Here is a 19,961-nt window from a genome sequence, read left to right as displayed (position 1 = left end):
AACAATGGATTTCTTAAAAAGTTAGCTACTGATTAGAGAACGAAAAATTAATATTAATATCAAAACACAGGTACCATAGAATTTGAAATAACCATACATGCTAAAAAATCAACTAAATCTAAGTAAAAACATAATTAAAAAAATAAAAGAATTACCAATTCAGTTCAAAAGACAATACAAGTTCAATTGAAAATACTAAATAAAAATAAAAATTCAAATTAAACACCAGAATCTAATTAATCACGCTAAAAACGAAGTAAAAAAAGATATATAAAAGAGGTAAACCACAATATTTTATCAATAAAATAAGATTTATTCGTATTTTATTTGTGAGAATTTGTTGCAAACAATATACTCCCATATATATATATAGAGAGAGAGAGATTGTGGACAGTACATGGACCTGTTCGAAACTAAAAAAGAATATTTTATCAATAAAATAAGGTTTATTCGTATTTTATTTGTGAGAATTTGTTGCAAACAATATACTCACATATAGAGAGAGAGAGAGAGATTGTGGACAGTACACGGACCTGTTCGAAACTAAAAAGGAATATTTTATCAATAAAATAAGGTTTATTCGTATTTTATTTGTGAGAATTTGTTGCAAACAATATACTCCCAAATATATAGAGAGAGATTGTGGACAGTACATGGACCTGTTCGAAACTTAAAAAGAATATTTTATCAATAAAATAAGGTTTATTCGTATTTTATTTGTGAGAATTTGTTGCAAACAATATACTCCCATATATGTAGAGAGAGAGATTGTGGACAGTACGTGGACCTATTCGAAACTAAAAAGGCTATTTTGTACCTTTTATATATATATATATATATATATATATATATATATATATATTACTTATAAGTTAAGAGAATTCATGATTTTTTTGAGATCATAAAATGCAAACTCATTTCTTAATTTTTATGCATATAAAAATCAGAATTTGATTAAGGGCAAATTGGCTAAACTATTAGCTATGGAATTAGTAAAGAGGCGACGAATGCGGTTGACAAGATCACCATTCCGATAAGACATCTAAACCACCCCAAAAGAATTTTCCCTATTCCTCACAGCTCCGCTTTCAAGGATGTGCAAACACCCTTTGTGTGCAATTGCTAATAGTTTAGCCATTGGCATTGCGAAGAAAAACACCGCCCCCCATCCGTGTTCAACGCCACCCACCCAATATGAGGAGATGACCAGCCCAACGAGAGACTACCTGCTTGCTGTTAAAAACCTCTCCAATATTCTTCAACATGTTACAAGGGGAGCTACATTTTTGTCACCGCATTATTAGGCCATGTCTTGAATCATCCATAACTCACTTGAATTCAAAAATTAAATCAGCAGTAAGCCAACCATGGAGATCAAGAGCAAAGAAACGGGATCTATCATCAATACAGACTACAGTCATGCAACACAAATTTATCCTCCACTCCACAAGGCGTGCAAGTAACCTCCGCCTAAGATGGAAGCGATGGTGCCCTCAGTGAGAGGGCAATAGAAGCTTCATGTGGTCTCGTGGAGGAAGCTAATTGAATGCCCCCTTGATCAGAGTTCATGTGTTTTGCAGTGCTCCAGCCGTGGGAGTTGGGTTGTTTTCCTACAGAATTTCCCACGGTTGCCTTACAGTTGAGGCTCACTGAACTGAAATGGATCTTCTCCAAGGCCTTCAGGTTGCACTACCCTCGCGGCACTCTGCACTGCAAGAGTTCCTGCTTTCTACTAATTGTTCAGATCTGGTCCAAAACGGTCCTGAATTGTTGATTCGCCCATAAATAATCACAAGTTGAGCCCAATTGGGATTTCACAGCTCAAGGACAGTAAAAATGGGGAATTGGAATCCAATGTGAATTGAAAGCAAAAAAACATAAAGTGAACATGTATGAGCTAGATAAATGATATATCAAAGATTAGAGATACTAGATTAAATGATTGATGCCTTTCTCTGGAAACAATGTACATCACTACAAAGCAAATTAAGTTCGAAACAGCAAAAACACTCCAATGACATTTTTCCTTTATAAGGATAGAAATGACACCAACTGTATTTTTCAGAATACAAACTGGAAAAAAGAAACGCAAAAATGTACCGGACTACAAAATATGATGTTAAAAAAGTTAAACTAAAACGTCTAGGGAGCCATAGTTTTCTTATGTGATTCATACAAATCAGGTATCTGATCCTTGTAGGGCAGCACAAAATAATCTATGAACTTTGTCTCTGATAAGCTCACAACTGTATAAAGAGCCAACTTTCTCCTCTCAAGCTTCTTTTTGTCCAAAATTTTCAAGACTTGCATCCGAGGTACCACCCTTTTTTCCAGACTATAGATCAAAACTGAAGGCTGAGAAGCCAAGTAAGCAGGTTCATGACCAAGCTCATTAATGTAAAGATTCAATGCTTTCTGAATTTTGACCTCTCACTGGGCAATACAATAAGGAAACTTCCTAAACATCTCAATTATCTCATTATCAGTCCATCCAAAACTCTTGAAAATTCCAATTTTCCTATCCAAGGTACACTTCTTTTGCGAGGCTAATGTATGAAATCCATAAGGAAACATAGAAGAGTCAAGTGGAACTCGAAAATCGTTCTCCACCCTATGCAAGACACCCTTAATCCACTCAGGATTTTGTGAAAAATACCTAGGATTTCTAAGCACAAGTTTTTTTATTCCCTCATCAGGAACACCACAGTTTTTCAACAATAATAGATTAGTCTCCATAGTATGATGAGCACCAAAAGTAAGCAACCAAGGAGATTTCTTTAACGCCATAACTACATTTTCATCACTACTCAAAGTTCTCCTAAGGAAGTCAATGGTAGGTCTCAAATGAGTATCTAAACCTCTTTCAACAATTTTTGAATCTCTAGCAATTACATTCACTAGGTCCGACCCGGATAATCCGAGATCCATAAGGCATTGAAATTTGGGATTTAGGGTTTTGGAAACATCACCGACTAGCAATTTGGGTGCTCTAGATACAATTTTTTTCATCTGGGTGTTGTCCAAACCGATTTGTTTCAAGAAATTGATGACTAAATGAGGATTTTTTAAGGTTTTCAATGAAGTTACCTTGGAGGAAGTAGAGGCAGCTTCTTCATCGGAGAATCCGAGAGAATCAACAAGGTATTTCACCAAGAAATGGGTATGGATAGAGGTTGATGAGTACAGATATTGAGATCTAAAACTGTACAAGCCAAAGCCATTGCAGTAAAATATAGCTACGGCTTTGCTTCTGATGAGCATATTATCGTTCACCAAATGTAGAGAAAAATGTTGGTGAGCATGTTTGGATGGTCTCATAACTTGGTAAAACTAACTTATAAGTCATTTTCAAGTAGAATGGTAATTTTAAGCCATAAAATTTTTAAAGTCAATCAAAAATGAAAAACTAGTATTTTGTAATTTTTTTAAGTGCTTAAAATCATTCTCTTTGACCATTGAAATTACTTTTATATCCCTAATATTTTAACTAAATTCTCAAACTACCTTTTTTATTCTTTTAATTCTAAAATTCACATCATTTTCCTCATTTCTTCAGCATAAACACTTTTATCCAAACACTCAACTGCTTATTTATAAAAGTAAATTTCAGCACTTCAAAGTTCTAAAAGCACTTCATACATAAAAATTACTTTTATAAGTCCATCCAAACGGATTCGGTGGTAGACTCATGTATCTTCACTTTCACTCCGACTTTGATCAATAATTAAAAAATATATATATTTTCTCAATTGTAATTTAACAGGGTGAAAAACATTTATACCTCGGAACTTTATTTTAAAAATCAAACTTTTCCCTCAATTATCAAAAATAATCATATGATACAACACATAACCTTAAAGAGTGGCGGCAACCCTCTTAATTGATCAACGCGAGTGAATTGTGCTTAGACGCTTCCCCTTTCGATTATTCCCCCCCCCCCCCCCCCTTAATTTCATACAATGTCTATTTTGCCCTTAATTTTCAATCTTCCATTTATGTATAATATTTATCTTTCTTAATCTAAATATTTATAGATTTTTATTTAAGCACATTAACATTATAAGTAGAATAATTTTTCTATCAGTTTGTCATTAAAATTTATGTTATTATTTTAATATTACATGCATTTAATATGTATATGTATATAAATGCATGTTTCAATTCTCTCTTATTCTTAAATAAATGTCTGAATAGATAAACCATTTTTGTTTGTCAATAATGAAGTATTTTTTAAATTAAAAAAATTAAAAATTACTTACAATACAAATAGATAATCTTTTAATTTTTTTATAGGTATACCTTTATTTTTATTAATATTTTTGTATTATTTTAAAAATATATTTAAAAGCTATTATATTACCTATTTTTTATATATATAAATAGGTATTAGAGTTTTTATTATTATTAAAATATTTAATTTTTACTCTGCTCATTTATTTCATTATAGAATGTCAATAATTTATATATATATTTTTTATTTTAATTTTTTCGAATAGAATAAATATTTTTTGTTTTTAATAGAATTTTTTTTACCTAGAATAAAAAGTAAAAATCCATGATTTTAAAGAAGTAAAAAAAAAGACAAAGGTTGATAATACAAAGAGTAAAATAGACATTTTAAAAAATTAATTAGGATAAAGGGGGGGGGGGGGGGGGAATGATTATTGTTCATAGTTGAGGGCGAAGTTTGATTTTTAAATCAAAGTTTGGGGGTGTAAACGATTTTCACCCAATTTAGTATAATATAATTTTCAAATATTTAAAATTTAAATTTAAATATATTAGATTAATTTAATTCAGTTTAGTTTTGTAATTGGTCATATTGATTCTCATAAAGTGAAATATAACAAGTAAAAGTGAAAGTTGGGAATATTACTTACGAGGATATATAAAAATTAATGAGTCTTTTTGAAGAGATCAACTTTATACATATCATCATACATGAAATGTGTTAGCTTATAAAATTGCTAAATTCTTTTACTTCTACATACGATTCTTGAGATTTTGATAAAGCAAAAGTAAATGGAGAGAGTACATGGTAAATTAGAAGAAATTCCTTCTTATTTATGATTTCTTAAAAGATTTGTAAGAAGCAAGTGCAAAGATAGTATGGAACGAACAATCTATATCTAATTAACTCAATATAAGGAAGAAATACTTATTTACTGAAATTATTCAATTAAAACATGTGCACTTAATTTACAACACAACAACATATTCAATATAATCGTACAATTGAAAAACTAACACTAGCATGATGGATAAAAGTATAGCACAAATATTATGATGATTTCAAATTGTTCCACACACAATGTGAACAAGTCCCTTTAGAACACATTCAATTTAACACTGAATTTTGACTCAGATAAAAGCACATATCATTGCGCAGACTCCATTTAGATCATCTCCAATCCACCTCTATTTAATTCTCTATTCTCTATATTTGGAAGGTAAAATAGAGAGTGGGTTGAAGATGCCCTTAGTTTCTGTTTGACAAACTTCATTCAAAGATAATGAGAAGCATGAGCAATATAGTGATATAGCAACGGACTGACAGTTTAAAAACAATATGGAGTCAACTAAAATGGCAGCTGGTGCAATGTAAACAAACGTGAAGAAACTGAGAAACTTACAAGCAACATAAATGAGCCAGATTATTCGTATATGTATAACTAGGGTTGTATAGGGCAAACCGATAAATCGCACCAAATCGACAAACTGAACCAAACCGGAAAAAAACCGACTAGTGGTTTGGTTTGACTTGATTTGGTGTTTGGAAAAAAACCCCGACCATTATAGGATTGGTTTGGTTTTAACTAAAAAAAGTCAAACCGAACTCAAACCGACCCTATTATAGATATACTACTTTTAAATTATGTTTTACATAAAAATATTTATTAAAATGTAATTTATAAATATTTTTTTAAAATTTTTCATAATTTTTGTTTTCTTTCTTACATTTAAATTTGGACTTGAGAAGCCCATCTAAATAATATACAAAAAATGTTCATCTTATAAAGTTATATTATAAAGTTAAAACTTCAAAGAGTGTTCTGCTTTCATCTTATATGTTGATATTTTGTACTAGAACTCTTTTTAAGAAGCATTGTTCTGTGCTTTTTATTAGATACTATGAAAAACCCAAAAAAATCCAAAAAATCCGAGAAAAATTGATATCAAAAAATCCTACTTTTATTGGTTTGGTTTGATTTATAGATTTAATAACCCGACACAAATGGTTTGGTTTGATTTGTAAAAAATTCGAACCACCCCGATCCATGTACACCCCTATGTATAACAATCAGTCAAAAGCAAGAAAATTGTTGACTTAACCACAAGGGCGGCTCAATGCCTTTAAATATGAGTCATCCGTATTAGGCCCCAAATTTTAGGAATTCAATTTTTTAGTAAAATTATTATAAATTTTCTTAAAGAAAAATTATACTATGTGTTTTAATTTATTTGTCTTATTTTTTTGATTCGTTTTGAAACATTAAAGAATGTTTCATTTTTTTTTGTTAATTTTAAATTTAATTTTTCACCTGACATGTTTAAGACCACAAGATTAAAAGACATCTTAGTATATATATCGTTAGTTTAAGATCATAAGATTCGTAAATCTTTTTTATTTTTTAAAATTTTGTGTCAAGTCAAAATCGGACAAAATATTAAAACGAATGAAGTACTATTTATAGAAAAAGTAAACTTTTTAATTAAAAGAAAATAACTTTGCATCTCAAAAACTTGATTCATAAGCTTATATTTTGTAAAAAGATGGAGTATGTTAAATATTATAAAAAGGACACATCGGATAATATTACTAATTTCATCAGCTCGAATGGTTACCACGACTCTTTCTTTACTGGACAAATTCAATAGCAGCTCCTAGCCCGATTCCAAGACTGGACCTCTTTAAGGTTTGAAAAACATTCAGTGAAGGTGCATAGCTTCTTTGAATGTCCCGCTGATTGACTACTATATCTAGGGACGGGACTGATCTCAAAAGAGAGGTCTTTCTTGATGGTTATGAAATCTCTTTGATTGAAAAGCAAGTCGATGATGTATAGCAAGTGTTATCTCTATTTATTCTATTGGGATTGGAGCAAGAGTGGAATGGAAGAAAGAAAGTTATCCTTATCTCTTCTTCTCCTCCTCCCGACATGAAGGAATGCCCGATAATCCTTCGGGGGCAAGTATGTCCTTTCAATTATGGTCTGGGGAACGCCGATCAGAGAAAGCACTCCTATACTGCCTGGTGTTGATTCGACAATTTGCGTCTAGAGGGGAGCTTTGTCATCTCAAAGAATAAGCGGATCTTCCCTTGCATGCAGATCTTAAAGTCGTGGATCTTTTGATGGCTGGTAGCTCCTTTCTGCTCTCCTTATTAATGCCAACTCCGCTAGGTATAGGAAGGGAGTCTTCTACAAGTCGCATTACTGGTCAATGACTTGATTTTGGAAGCAGTCGAGATGTCTTTCCTGAGGAACCCTTCCTTGCATTCTTTTATTGTATTCGCTTCAATCGCTCTTAAATTGGGAGATCAAAGATTGGAAGACTTTCCTTTGCCCTTACTTTATTAAGAATTTCAACATAAAGACATTGTTCGTACCATATTAAAGGATTTTATTGTGTTCCTTTCAATTTCACTTTTCTTTTAAGTATGTTTCAAAAAGAATATTTTTTTTTGTTTTTTACCAACTCTTTACAGCGAATTCTATCTTTTCCTTGTAGTCCACGAGATTTTACTCCGGGAAGCATATTTCTAGGATGAAAGACAACTTTCAGCACCAAATAAAACAAATGTTCCTCAAAATACTAATAATTTTTCATTATTTATTTTGTGTGAGATACAAATTGGGTATTTGAGCCTTGTAAGGCAGCACAAACTGCTCAACAAATTTTGATTCACTTAACCAGAGAATTCGATAATGATAATGTTCTCTTGAACCCAATCCTTTAACCCGAAAAGGAAAGCATAAACCAACATCTCCGGTTTTAATCCCAATATCTTTCGGATGAGAATCTTACTCACTCTTGATTGTAGCTTCTGATAGAGTTAAACAACAAGGTACATTTCAAACCATGTAATTCTATCCTAGTTAACTCCTGAACTGCAAACTTCTTCTCTAAAAGAAGCTTACTTATCTAAACAAAGGCATAAACTTAAAAACTCCACAGAAGAACATGCCTGATAATATACACTTCTCGTCTTTGTGGTTTCTCGTTTTTTTCAGAATTAAAGGTATGCTACTGAGCTATCCAAATGTGTACACGTACTGAAAGCAACAAGCCATAAAGAGAGAAATGGTCTTTGGAAACACGGGAAAACATGCAAGTAGGTCACTAGAAAGTAAAACAAGTTTGAAATGAAAACAATACTACAATGTAGTGCCAAAAATAAACAAAATCTACTAAGGATCCACAATTTTCTTGAGCTGTTCATACAAATCAGGTATTTGATCCTTGTAGGGAAGCACAAAATACTCCATGAACTTTGTTTCTGTTATGCTCAAAGCATAATAGAGACCCAACTTTCTCCTTTCAAGTTTCTTTTCGTCCAAAATTTTCAAGACTTGCACCCGAGGTACCACCCTTTTTTCCAAACTAAAGACCAAAACTGAAGGATGAGAAGCCAAGTAAGTAGGTTCACAACCAAGATTTTTCATGTAACTCAATGCTTTCTGAATTTTTTCCTCCGAGAGAGCAAGACAATACGGTAACTTCCTGAACATCATGAGTACATCATCATCAGACCATCCAAAACTCTTAAAAATTCCAATCTTCTTTTCATACTTAGACTTCTTTTGCGCGGCTAATGTATGAAATCCATAAGGAAAAATAGGAGAGTGGAGCAGAATTGCAAAATCTTTCTCCAACCTGTGCAACATATCCTTAACCCACTCAGGCTTTTGTGTAAGATAATTAGGACATATATGCACAACTTTTCTAATATTGGCATCAGAAACACCAGAGTTTCTCAACAACAATACATTATTCTTCATAATGTGATGAGCACCAAAAGAAAACAACCAAGAAGTTCTCTTTAAAGCTTTAACTACATTTTCATCACTACCCAAAAGTTTCCTAAGGAAATCAATGGTAGGTCTCAAATGAGTAACTAAACCTCTATTAACAATTGTTGTATCTCTAGCCATTACTTTCACCAGGTCCGACCTGGATAGACCGAGATCCATAAGGCACTGGAATTTGGGTTGTAGGGTTTTGGAAACATCACTGAATAGCAATTTGGGTGTTGTAAAAACCAGTTTTTTCACCTGGGTGTCGTCGAAACCAGTTTGTTTCAAGAAATTGATGACTAAATCGGGATTATTAAAGTGTTTCCGTGAAGTTACCTTGGCAGATGCCAACGATGCTTCTTGTTTGGAGAATCCGAGAGAATCAACCAGGTATTTCGCCAATAAATGGGTTGGGGCAGAGCTTGCGCTTGTTGAGTAGAGACATTGAGATTTGAAACTATACAAGGAAAGGAGGTCTGCAAAACCGTGAAATCTGACGGCAGCGACGGCGACGGCGACGGCGGCGGCTTTGCCTCTGAACCGGACGAGCATACTTGTCCTTGTGGAGAAATGTAGCTTCACTGCGTAAATAATAGGCACCTTAGCTTTATTAGAATTGGTTAAAAAACCCTCCTAAAATTTAAATTTAAGTGAATTGTTAAAATTTCCCCTAAAATTTAGGACTTTATAAATTTATAACTAAATTATTCAAAGTTAACAAAATAACTATCATAAACTCATTTTTGAGATTTTTTATTTTATTTTTCAGGTGTCTGTAGTTAGTTATTCTAAACGTTTTACTGCATATTCAATCAAAAGTTTTTGATTCAATGGAAATTATAATTTAGAAACAACAAAAACACGTAATAATTTAGATATAGAATTCACTAAAAAAAGCGCAATTACTAAAGCACGGGAGAATTAAGAATAATTATTTTAGCAAAAGCAATCAGCCGACTACTATAGTAAATCTATTAACTATTAGAGTAAAGTCAAAAGGATATAGTTTAGGATTTCTCAACCTATTCACTCATTATTATATTTTCCTCACTCTCTACTATTCTGAATGTTTTTTTTAAGAAACAAAATCTTCTCTGGCTAAAGAGGATGACGAAATTTAGAATACATCTAATTTTGATGTGATTTTGGATATTGATTTATTTAATAACTAAAGATACACTTTACATGTTGATTAGGTATAAAACATAGTTCTTTTATCAGTAGACAATAGTTGAAAGTTATAATTAGAAAAACTTACTCTACTTAGAATAGTCTCCATATTTTGAATTGATTACAAGGATTAATGAATATATGGTCAAATTGTATTTGAACGGTGCTCATTAGTTATGATCAAAACTTTACGAAAAAAGACTAGTGATGTTTGCCTTTTTTATATTATTAATCCTTCTATTATTTTGGTTAAATTGATTAACAAATACATTTTTTCCTTCTTAGTACATAAAATCATTACTAATGTTTTAGTCTTTTTAACTTTTTATTAATGAAAGATGAAAATTAATTGAAATTTTAAATTTAACAAATATTTTGTTTTCGTTTATAACATAAAAATATTTTTTAAAAATTGTTTTACATTCTGTTGTTATATGTCTTCACTGTAATATTTGGAGAAACGTTGCCACCATAGAAAAATTTGCCTATAGTTAATCAGGAAGACTGAGAATACCAGGCCAAATATGAGTTAGTTGAATGCAAAATACTCCTGTTCAACTTCAACCAAAGCAGATGAGATTTTTCAGAGAGACATTATTGTCCAATTATGGGAATCTTATTAACAGTTCCTCACTCAAACTACATCTTTCACAACATCATCAATAATGAGATACCTTAGTTCAAAACAAGTTCAGGATTTATATTGCGAAAAATGTATCAAAAATTGACTAGGTTTATGTTGATTGTAACCTAACGCAATCTTCCTTCTTTATCCGGACTTGTGACAAATTAATTGCGCGGAAGTTCAGACATGCACCAGACTCTACTCGATGATATTCCGATAATAGGATCAAGATATCTCTCCTTCAAGGAGGTAGCAAGAATTTGAACTCCCCTTGATAATGTTCCTATAATAGGATCAAGACATCTCTCCTTCGAAGAGATAGCGAGAATTCAAAAACCCCTAGGGTAGGATACTAGGAAAGGAAGTTGATCATGGACATGTATGTCTCTGTCATTTAATAGTCTTTGGGTGTGTTCAGTATGGAGGAAAATAGGAAAATATTTTTCAATCTGTATCAATGCAAGTTTGAGAAGACTTCCAATTGCAGATCAAGTCCTTTCATCAAGCGGCAGTGAGTCATCCGCAAAGCTGTTGCCATCGCCACCTTTCTTTGATCAAATGCCACAACTGTTGATTCCTTCAATTCGACACAGCCACCTTGTCATCCTCCCATGGCTCAGCACAATATGGAAAGTTGCTATTGAGCCAAAATATTGAACAGAAAATTCAAAGTTTAAGATGGTAATAGGGCATAGTTCCTGGGAACCATTCATTAAACAAAGCACTCTTACAATCAGAATCTTCCTAACAATCCAAATAATATCAGCCAATCTATTTGTTAACATGGTGTTGTTCCGAAGGTCCAGAGCTGCAACAACTATAGAGGTATCAAGCTTCTAAGTCATACTATGAAAGTGTGGGAAAGAGTGGTGGAGATGAGGGTGAGGAGAGGCGTATCTATTTCAGAGAACCAATTCGGATTTATGCCGAAACGCTCAACTACAGAAGCCATCCATCTTATGAGGAGACTGGTGGAGCAGTATAGGGAGAGGAAGAGGGACTTACATATGGTATTCATTGACCTAAAAAAAGGTTTACGATAAAGTTCCACGAGAGATACTATGGAGATGTTTGGAGGCTAAAGGTGTACCTGTGGCATACATTAGGGTGATCAAGGACATGTACGAGGGTGCCAAAACCAGGGTAAGGACAGTAGGAGTGGACTCAGAGCACTTTCCAGTTGTGATGGGGTTGCAAAGGATCAACTCTCAATCCGTTTTTATTTGTCTTGGTGATGGATGGATTGACGCGACAAATTCAAGGTGAGGTGCCATGGTGTATGCTTTTCGCGAACGACATAGTCCTGATCGATGAGACTCGTAGTGGAGTTAACGCTAAGCTGGAGGTTTGGAGACATACCTTGGATTCTGAAAGGTTTAAGCTGAGTAGGTCCAAGACAGAGTACTTAGAGTGCAAGTTCAGTGAGACACCTCAGGAGGTTAGCGAGAAAGTTAGGCTTGGTGACCAGGCCATCCAAAAGAAAAGTAGTTTCAAGTACCTTAGGTCTATCATGCAAGGCAGCGAGGAGATTGATGATGGTGTCACACACCATATTGGGGCAGGGTGGATGAAATGGAGGCTCGCTTTCGGTGTGCTATGTGACAAGAAGGTGCCACCACAACTTAAGGGCAAGTTCTACAAAGTGGTGGTTAGACCAACTATGTTATATGGGGCGGAGTGTTGGCTAGTTAAAGTCTCTCATGTTCAAAAGATGAAAGTTGCCGAGATGAGAATATTGAGATAGATGTGTGGGCATACCAAGAGCGACAAGATTAGAAACGAGGCTATACGGGACAAGGTAATAGTGGCCTCGGTGGAAGACAAGATTCGGAAAATGCGACTGAGATGGTTTGGACATATGAAGAGGAGAGACACATATGCCCCAGTGCGGAGGTGTGAGAGGTTGGCCATGGATGATTTCAGAAGAGGTAGGGGTAGGCCAAAGAAATATTGGGGAGAGGTGATGTCACGACCCAAAAATTGAGGTCATGATGGCACACATCTCAAAACCCAATCTGATGTGTAACCCTAAAAATAAAACTCATACCAGACTCCCAAAGGGGAAAGTGATGCCACAATTTAAATAAAAAAAACAATAAAGAGAATTATCCCAAAACCTGGTGTCATAAATATAAAGAACATCTAATACAAGGTTCGAATCTGAAGATACAACATAAGTCTCTGAATGATACAAAAGACTGAAAAATAAGGATAGACTAGTGACGATCCAAATTCTGGGACCTTACCACTAATCTGAGAATACACAATCCGCTAGAATATCAACTGCCACATGAGGTACCCCGACTAGTATCTGCATCAAAAAGGGATACAGAAGTAAGGGTGAGTACAATTCACATGTACTCAGTAGGTTTTAGCTGACTGAGTATAAGGAATTAATCAAACCTATAAAATAAACTAAGGAACGCTTCCACCTACATATAGAAAAGTCTCACTTCGGCATCGGTGCCGCCAGTTTATATATATAGTGGCGCGAGTAAAGTAAACCCGTAATAACAGCTCATAATCACAATTAATCAGATAATTCAAGCAGCACAGATATCAATGCAATGCAATGCAATATGATGATGCAATGATGTGGTGGTACGGTGGAATCAAGACTGTCGCACAGCCTATCGTATACACCTGCCGAGCTGTGCTACCAAGCAGGACCCATGAGGGTCTCGCAGACCATATACCTCAATCACAATATTTCATTATCCTTACCACCTCCTCGTGGTCAAGGGATCACAATGCATCCACTACCCTGCCGTAATACTGCATCGGACAAGGACTCAAGATACAAAGGTTTAAAGGTGTTTCATTTTCTTTCTCAAAAAGAATTTCCATATTTCTCAACTTCTATGATGAATGAGGATGAATGCATCAAAACACATATAACATTGAAGTAATATTCAACTCACATGTGGTAGAAAGCTCAAAGTTCTCAAAACTTAACCTACACATGACATTCACCCTCAATAAATAGTAATAGGAATATTCATCCCTTTCTCAATAATATTTCAATACTCAAGCATTCTCAAAACCCTCAACTCAACCGCTCAAGCGAGCATCACAAGTCAAATAATATACTCAAGCCTCTCTCTTAGGCAAATCACGAATCACATGCTCTCAAAGCAAATAAGATAACAAATAAGGCCTCCACACGGGCTATGTAATACAAATAAACCCCCACATGGCAATACATTAATAAATAAGCCCCCACACGGGCATCACAATATATATATAACATTCTCAACTCATACTACGACCTCATCCCAAAGACTATAACATATGAATGACTAATTACCCCATCTCAATCTTAAAGAAAGATAGCCAAACCTACCTCAATTGCCGAAACCGCACTCGAACACCTCTACCGAACAAGCAACTCTCGAATTTAATGTCCGGACTGACAACCCACTATCAACAATAAAACATACACATCACAAGGAGTCCAATGACATTCATATTGATAGGTTTTGGAACCGGGGGTAAAATGGTCCAAAAATTAATTATTTTCGAAAAAGTTCAAATCTGGAAATGTATTGGACAATCACATTCTACTTGTAATAAGGAACTCATGGTTGAAAAACCCATAAAAATAGAGCTCAAAACGAGTTAGAAATCACCATTTTTCTTAAATTCGAATTAGGGAAAAAACTAAAAAAAATGGAGTTTGAAACTAAACTTTAGGGGTTAAAATCATCAAAAACTTAATGAAAAGGAAAGGTTTTAGATCAAAAATCACTTACCCAACACTTTGCCTTAAAAATCTCTTCTCAAATCACCTCAAGGAGTTCAAGAACTCAAACAATTGATGAAAATATTGAAATGGGAAGAAAGGGGCATTTTCTGCCCAAAAAGTTACTGTTCACGCGTGTTACTGTTCACGCATGTTTTGTACAAATTTTTGAAAATCACCCTCAAGGTCATTACAGGTGATTAGACAGGACATGGCGCAGTTACAGCTTACCGAGGACATGACCTTAGATATGAGGGTGTGGAGGACCCACATTAGGGTAGAAGGCTAGTACATAGTCTCGTTATTCTTCCTTATTAGTAGGCGCATTAGCGCACAATAATTTCTTGTGCTCTGATTTCTCTTGTTACTTATTACTTTCTGTACTTTGATTACTCTATTTTATTTGTGTCGCTCTCGTTATTTGCTTTCCCATATCGTTTTGAACTTCTTAGCCTTATCTAACCTCTGTTTATGCTTTTATTGAGCCGAGGATCTTCCGAAAACAGTCGTCCTACCTTGGTAGGAGTAAGGTCTGCGTACACTTTACCCTGCCCCACGTTGTGGGATTTCACTAGGTTGTTGTTGGTGGTGGTGGTGTTCCTAAGGTGAGGTTTACTCACATTTTCTGTATAGACCATGAAATTACTAGAATGCGTCTTTTTCATAAAAATAATAATAATAAAGTGGTGTCTGAACCTGCTCCATCAACAAGGAGCAATAGACACAAGTGTTATGTAGTGATGTCAGCGAACTTATTTGTATCTGTTTAGTGATTTAAATACAATCAACTGATTCAATAGGTACCAACGATATTCTACTACAAACCATTATATGCACCGAATAACTTCGTCTACCAACCCAAGTGTGTGATCTAGTGGTCAATGAAGTAGATTGAGAACCATGAGGTCTCAGCTTCAAATTTCAGCAAAACCAAAAAATAATAGGTGATTTTTCCCTATATATCATAGCATTGGTAGACAGAGGTATCTGGTACCTATTGCTTGTGGGAGGGATAGGTATCCTGTAGAATTAGTTGAGGTGCGCGAAAGCTAACTCGAACACTACGGTTATCAAAAAACAAATTCGTCTACCAAAGGTTAGATAAATAGGAAGAAATCACCTAATACTCCAACAAACTTATCTTATCCGCCAATCCTAGAAGGATATGACATACTTTAGTGGTAAAGTGTAAAACCAATCTTGATATTCTCCATCTTGAATTGATTAAGATTTATCATCGCCTGTTAGGTTTACATAAATCTAGTTTATAGTCATTATTAATTTAGTTTTTAGTCTCAATATCTATGTGTTTTAGCTGAAAAATAACGAACTTATGAATGGAGAAGTGCGTTTTAGTAAGAAATAATTTCAGAAGTTCACCATTATTCTTATAATCGTGGTGTCTGGGTTAACTTGCGCACACCTCGACTAATTTCACAGGGTCCTAGCTACTTCCCAACCAGCACAAGTAGTGAATAACTCTGACTATAAAGGCTTGAAGAGATACAAAGAAATCACCTAGCGTTTTTGCTTCTGCTTGAGTTTGAACCTGAGACTCATAAGTCTCAGCCAACTTCATTGACCACTAAGTCAGCCGCAACCTAGGATGCAATTTCAAAAGTCCACTATTGGATGAATTTTGTACCGCATGCTTTCGCATTAAACTTTGTAAATTCAAAATGAAGATTATTAAAGGTAAGGGTATAACATTAACACGATAAAATAAATAAACTACTTCACCTTCCCTCCAAAACCATAATAAATGTAGAGAAAGAGGGGGGCTTAGCCACGAGGGAGGAGGGGGTAGTAAAAGTTGATAAACATCTTCATCCTCTTGTGTGACTCCTTGCAAAACTAAAGAAAGGGAAATTGATTCATGTTTAAATATTGATTCAATGTGGGACATTTGGAAAGAAAAGAAGAACTTAATCATATAACAAAGCATGGATAATTCACAACATAACACTGAGGCACTAGCGACAATCACAACAAAAAATCACTGTGCAACTGGTGGAAGATTCCAAACATCTGACTTCTAATATGTGACTAAAATAAGATCAATAAACAAGGGGGGGGGGTTAGCTGAACCCAAAAGCTTTCAAAGCAGAAGCAACATTGCAGCAAGCAGTGTGAACAGGTAACAAGCATCAACAGAGATCCATTCTTGTTGTTTCAGTGCTCCTAAGTCCTAGCTCCTTAATTGGGAAGATAGAAGCTTAGTACATGGAGCTCATACTTGGTAAATAATATCTTCACCCATATGCAACTTGTCAAATTAGTTGCATCATACAGGTTTAATTAGTTATAGACAATTTTTCTTTTTGAGAACAAGAAAAGGCTCATTGGACAGATAAATCCCAAACTAATTGTTTTGATCGGTACAAAGCCCAAAGTAATTCTTCTTCCCCTTTCTTTTAGGGCAACTAAAAGTGCCTACTACACTATTACCTAGAGGACACAAAGGAATGAAATTTCCTTTTTCACCTTTTTGAGAGATAGGAGGAAGGCACGGAACAATGCAAAAAAAAAAACAATGTTTTGGTCAAGTAATCTCAGCAAGGAGATTTTATAGTTCACCAAACTGGGAGCAAAATGAGAAACAAAATTCAGAAGATGGGTTTCCAGGAAGCATTACATTGTCGAGAACTCAAAATAAAATTTTCTGAACATTCTCTATCAAGCTCTGTGTTAAGTGTAGGATAATTTCCCCCTGTGTATAACCTAGGGGTTGATAATGAAATGGGCCTGAATAGATGGAATGGATATGATATAGCTAAGCCCGACAAATTTGGAATCTAGGCATTGATGGATAGAAATATAGCCTAAAGGCTGATAAGATTAAATAACCATCCTAATCAATCACAATCTGCTGTAATAAGCACAGATCACGATTTCGAATTGTCACTGGTGAACCAAGTCTGCTGCTTAAATGGAGAATGACACCGGAATGAACTTTGGGGATAGAAGCAGCAGCAGATTTCTCGATGTCTAATTCTCACGAGCCTCTAATGGACTTTCTTCCCTTTAGTTCAAAATTATACATATCATTTTTGCAAGAGTTAAAATCTCACTATAGTAATTGCAAAAGACTAGATAGCCAAAATGAAATGGAGTATCAAACCTCTGGCGAGCAGAATATTACTTTTTGTCTTTTCCATGCTGCTGAATTTTGTTGTACAGTTCACACACATCAGGCATCTTATCTTTGAGGGCAAGCACATAAACCTGATAAAACTTCTGTTCTGATGGCAACAGAACAGTATACATATTGTAATCTTCATTGTATAGTTTCTGCTCAACTAAACTTCTCATGAATTCCAACCGGGGCAAAACCCTCTTTTTCATACTGAACATAAGCAGTGATGGGTGAGAAGCCAAGTAGGCAGGTTTCAAACCAAGTTGCACCATGTAGAAGTCTATTGCAGCTCGCAATTTCTCCTCTGACAGCCTCAAACAATAAGGCAAAAGTTGGACCAATTTGATTATGTCCCATTTAGACCAACCATAATCCCTGAAAACGTTAAGTTTTGTGTCTATAGTCGACTCTTTCATCGAAATAAACACATCGACTCCATGGATAAACAATCCCGATGCTCGAGACATATTAAATTCATTTTCAAGTCTGTGCACTTTCTCCTCTACAACCTCAGGACTTGCCAAAAGAGTATATGGGTTTTGAAGTATGAATTTCTTAATATCCTCATCTGTAAACCCAATGCTCTGAAAGAACATCATATTGACTCTCACTCTTTCACATGCTTTAACAGAGAGTAAACACGTTCTTTTCTTGATAGCTTTCACTACATATTCATCACTACCCAAAACTTTTCTAAGATAATTAATGCAGAATTTCATATCAGAAACTTCATGGCTTCTCAAAATAGAAGCACTTCCTGTAACGACCGTGACTAAATCAGATCCAGATAAACCAAGATCTTGAAGAATATCAATTTTGGGCTTAAGGGTTTTGTCTACATCACACACAAGCAACTTGGGAACTGAAGAAACAATTTTACCGATATGGGTTTTGTCCAAACCACTTTGTTCGAAGAAATTTAGCACAGATTGAGTATTTCCAGTGGATTTCAAACGAGCTACCTTAGAGCTTGTTGAAATGGCTTCTCCTCTAGAAAATCCGAGCGAGTTGACGAGATAGTTCACCAAGAAATGTGTCTGGTCACAGGCAGTTTTATCTGCAATTGTTGAATATTGAAATGAGAATTTGAAGTTGTAGATGAAGAAAAGTTGCCCGGCGGTGGCGCCATGGCCGTGCGGTCGGAATAAGCGAGCCGCCATAGTTTCCAGTTTTCATCTGAAAAAGAAATGGACCAAATTGGCCTAAGAATTTCTTTTATCAAATACTCTAATTATGGAGGATTTATAAATAAATATATTAAATTTTGTTTATGAAAGAGATTAAAAATGAAATTTGTTTGTTTTACTTTGATTCAGCAAACTTAAGAAAAAAAGGTCTTTTGAATTTTTTGATTAATTTTAAATTAAAAACGTGTTTGATGTATTAAAATATATTTTGAATTTTGTGATTTTAGATATGTTAAATAGGACGTTAGTATAAAAAGTTACTAAATATAAAAAGCTATATTCTTTTTTGAATTGACTAAAAAAAAATAGGAAAAATTACCTATCTACACACCTTATATTACTATATTTACTATTATTCTCTATCATTTATAAAAATCTCAAAAATCCCTCTTTTTTGAACTCCCTCCAACTCACAGATACATCCTATTTCAGTTCTCTCAACTATTCTAAACTCACGCCTATTTTCAAGCCACGGCTACTGCGATTTTTTTTTTTTGAATTTTCAGTTCAAGTTTTACTCAATTTCAAGCTTCTAATTAAGGTAATTCAAGTTCTTCCTTTTCTGTCATCTCACTTCAATTTCACCTCCTTTGATTTTTCATTGATTTCTACTATAATTTTTTGTTGTTTTTATTCCTTTTGTTCACTGATACATATGAATTTCGCTCCATCTTTTAGTGTTGGTCTCACACAGTTGAATCAAAATCAAGAAATTCTTGTTTCACCTGATTTTGATTCATCTTGGGAAGGTTACCATGAGATTAGATCTAAACATCGTAACGATCCCGTAGTTATGGATAAATTACGTGCGAAATTGAAGTCGAAATCTCCAGTTCAACAAGCACCCACAGAAGCAGAGAAAAAGATTGAAGGGGTTACAACATGCCCTAATCTCCCAAAGTATGAATTCATCTAATCTGTATTTTGTTATTTTTATTTTTAAATCACAATTTTTCTAATACATTTCAATGTAACTTTCTTAAAGTTCGTATGATGATACTTAAGATTCTGATATGATTTTTGTTATTATTTTTCTGATACATAAGATCTACTACTTTTTATAATTTTCTGATACATTATGTAC

General features: G+C 34.3%; 3 protein-coding genes across 9 annotated transcripts; all 3 read right to left on the bottom strand.

Moving 5' to 3' along the window:
- Positions 1-1,927: 1,927 nt before the first annotated feature.
- Positions 1,928-3,311, bottom strand: LOC129903183 (transcription termination factor MTERF5, chloroplastic-like). The gene has a single exon (XM_055978687.1). The coding sequence runs from the start codon at positions 3,259-3,261 to the stop codon at positions 2,431-2,433; it is 831 nt and encodes a 276-aa protein (XP_055834662.1). The 5' UTR covers positions 3,262-3,311; the 3' UTR covers positions 1,928-2,430.
- On the bottom strand, positions 1,928-9,634 carry LOC129903529 (uncharacterized). The gene is made up of 3 exons (XM_055979087.1): positions 8,413-9,634; positions 3,088-3,202; positions 1,928-2,427 (listed from the first exon to the last, which is right to left on the bottom strand). The coding sequence occupies exons 1-3, from the start codon at positions 9,567-9,569 to the stop codon at positions 2,143-2,145; spliced, it is 1,557 nt and encodes a 518-aa protein (XP_055835062.1). The 5' UTR covers positions 9,570-9,634; the 3' UTR covers positions 1,928-2,142.
- A 1,064-nt stretch (positions 9,635-10,698) lies between these two features.
- On the bottom strand, positions 10,699-18,900 carry LOC129902556 (uncharacterized). Of its 7 annotated transcripts, XM_055977865.1 has the most exons (3): positions 17,697-18,900; positions 14,156-14,232; positions 12,918-13,123 (listed from the first exon to the last, which is right to left on the bottom strand). In XM_055977865.1, exons 1-2 carry the CDS (start codon positions 18,848-18,850, stop codon positions 14,157-14,159), a joined length of 1,230 nt encoding a protein of 409 aa, XP_055833840.1. In that variant the 5' UTR covers positions 18,851-18,900; the 3' UTR covers positions 12,918-13,123; position 14,156. The 7 variants fall into 7 exon arrangements, with proteins under 7 accessions (XP_055833841.1, XP_055833840.1, XP_055833844.1 ...); XM_055977866.1 differs by lacking the exons at positions 12,918-13,123; positions 14,156-14,232 and adding an exon at positions 10,699-11,449; XM_055977869.1 differs by lacking the exon at positions 14,156-14,232 and having other exon boundaries at positions 17,676-18,900.
- Between the last annotated feature and the right edge of the window lie 1,061 nt (positions 18,901-19,961).

The sequence above is a fragment of the Solanum dulcamara genome, chromosome 9, assembly GCF_947179165.1.
Source record: "Solanum dulcamara chromosome 9, daSolDulc1.2, whole genome shotgun sequence".
Classification (NCBI taxonomy): domain Eukaryota; kingdom Viridiplantae; phylum Streptophyta; class Magnoliopsida; order Solanales; family Solanaceae; genus Solanum; species Solanum dulcamara.
Note: the sequence above shows the minus strand (reverse complement) of the source record. Positions and strands in the feature narration are given on the sequence as shown.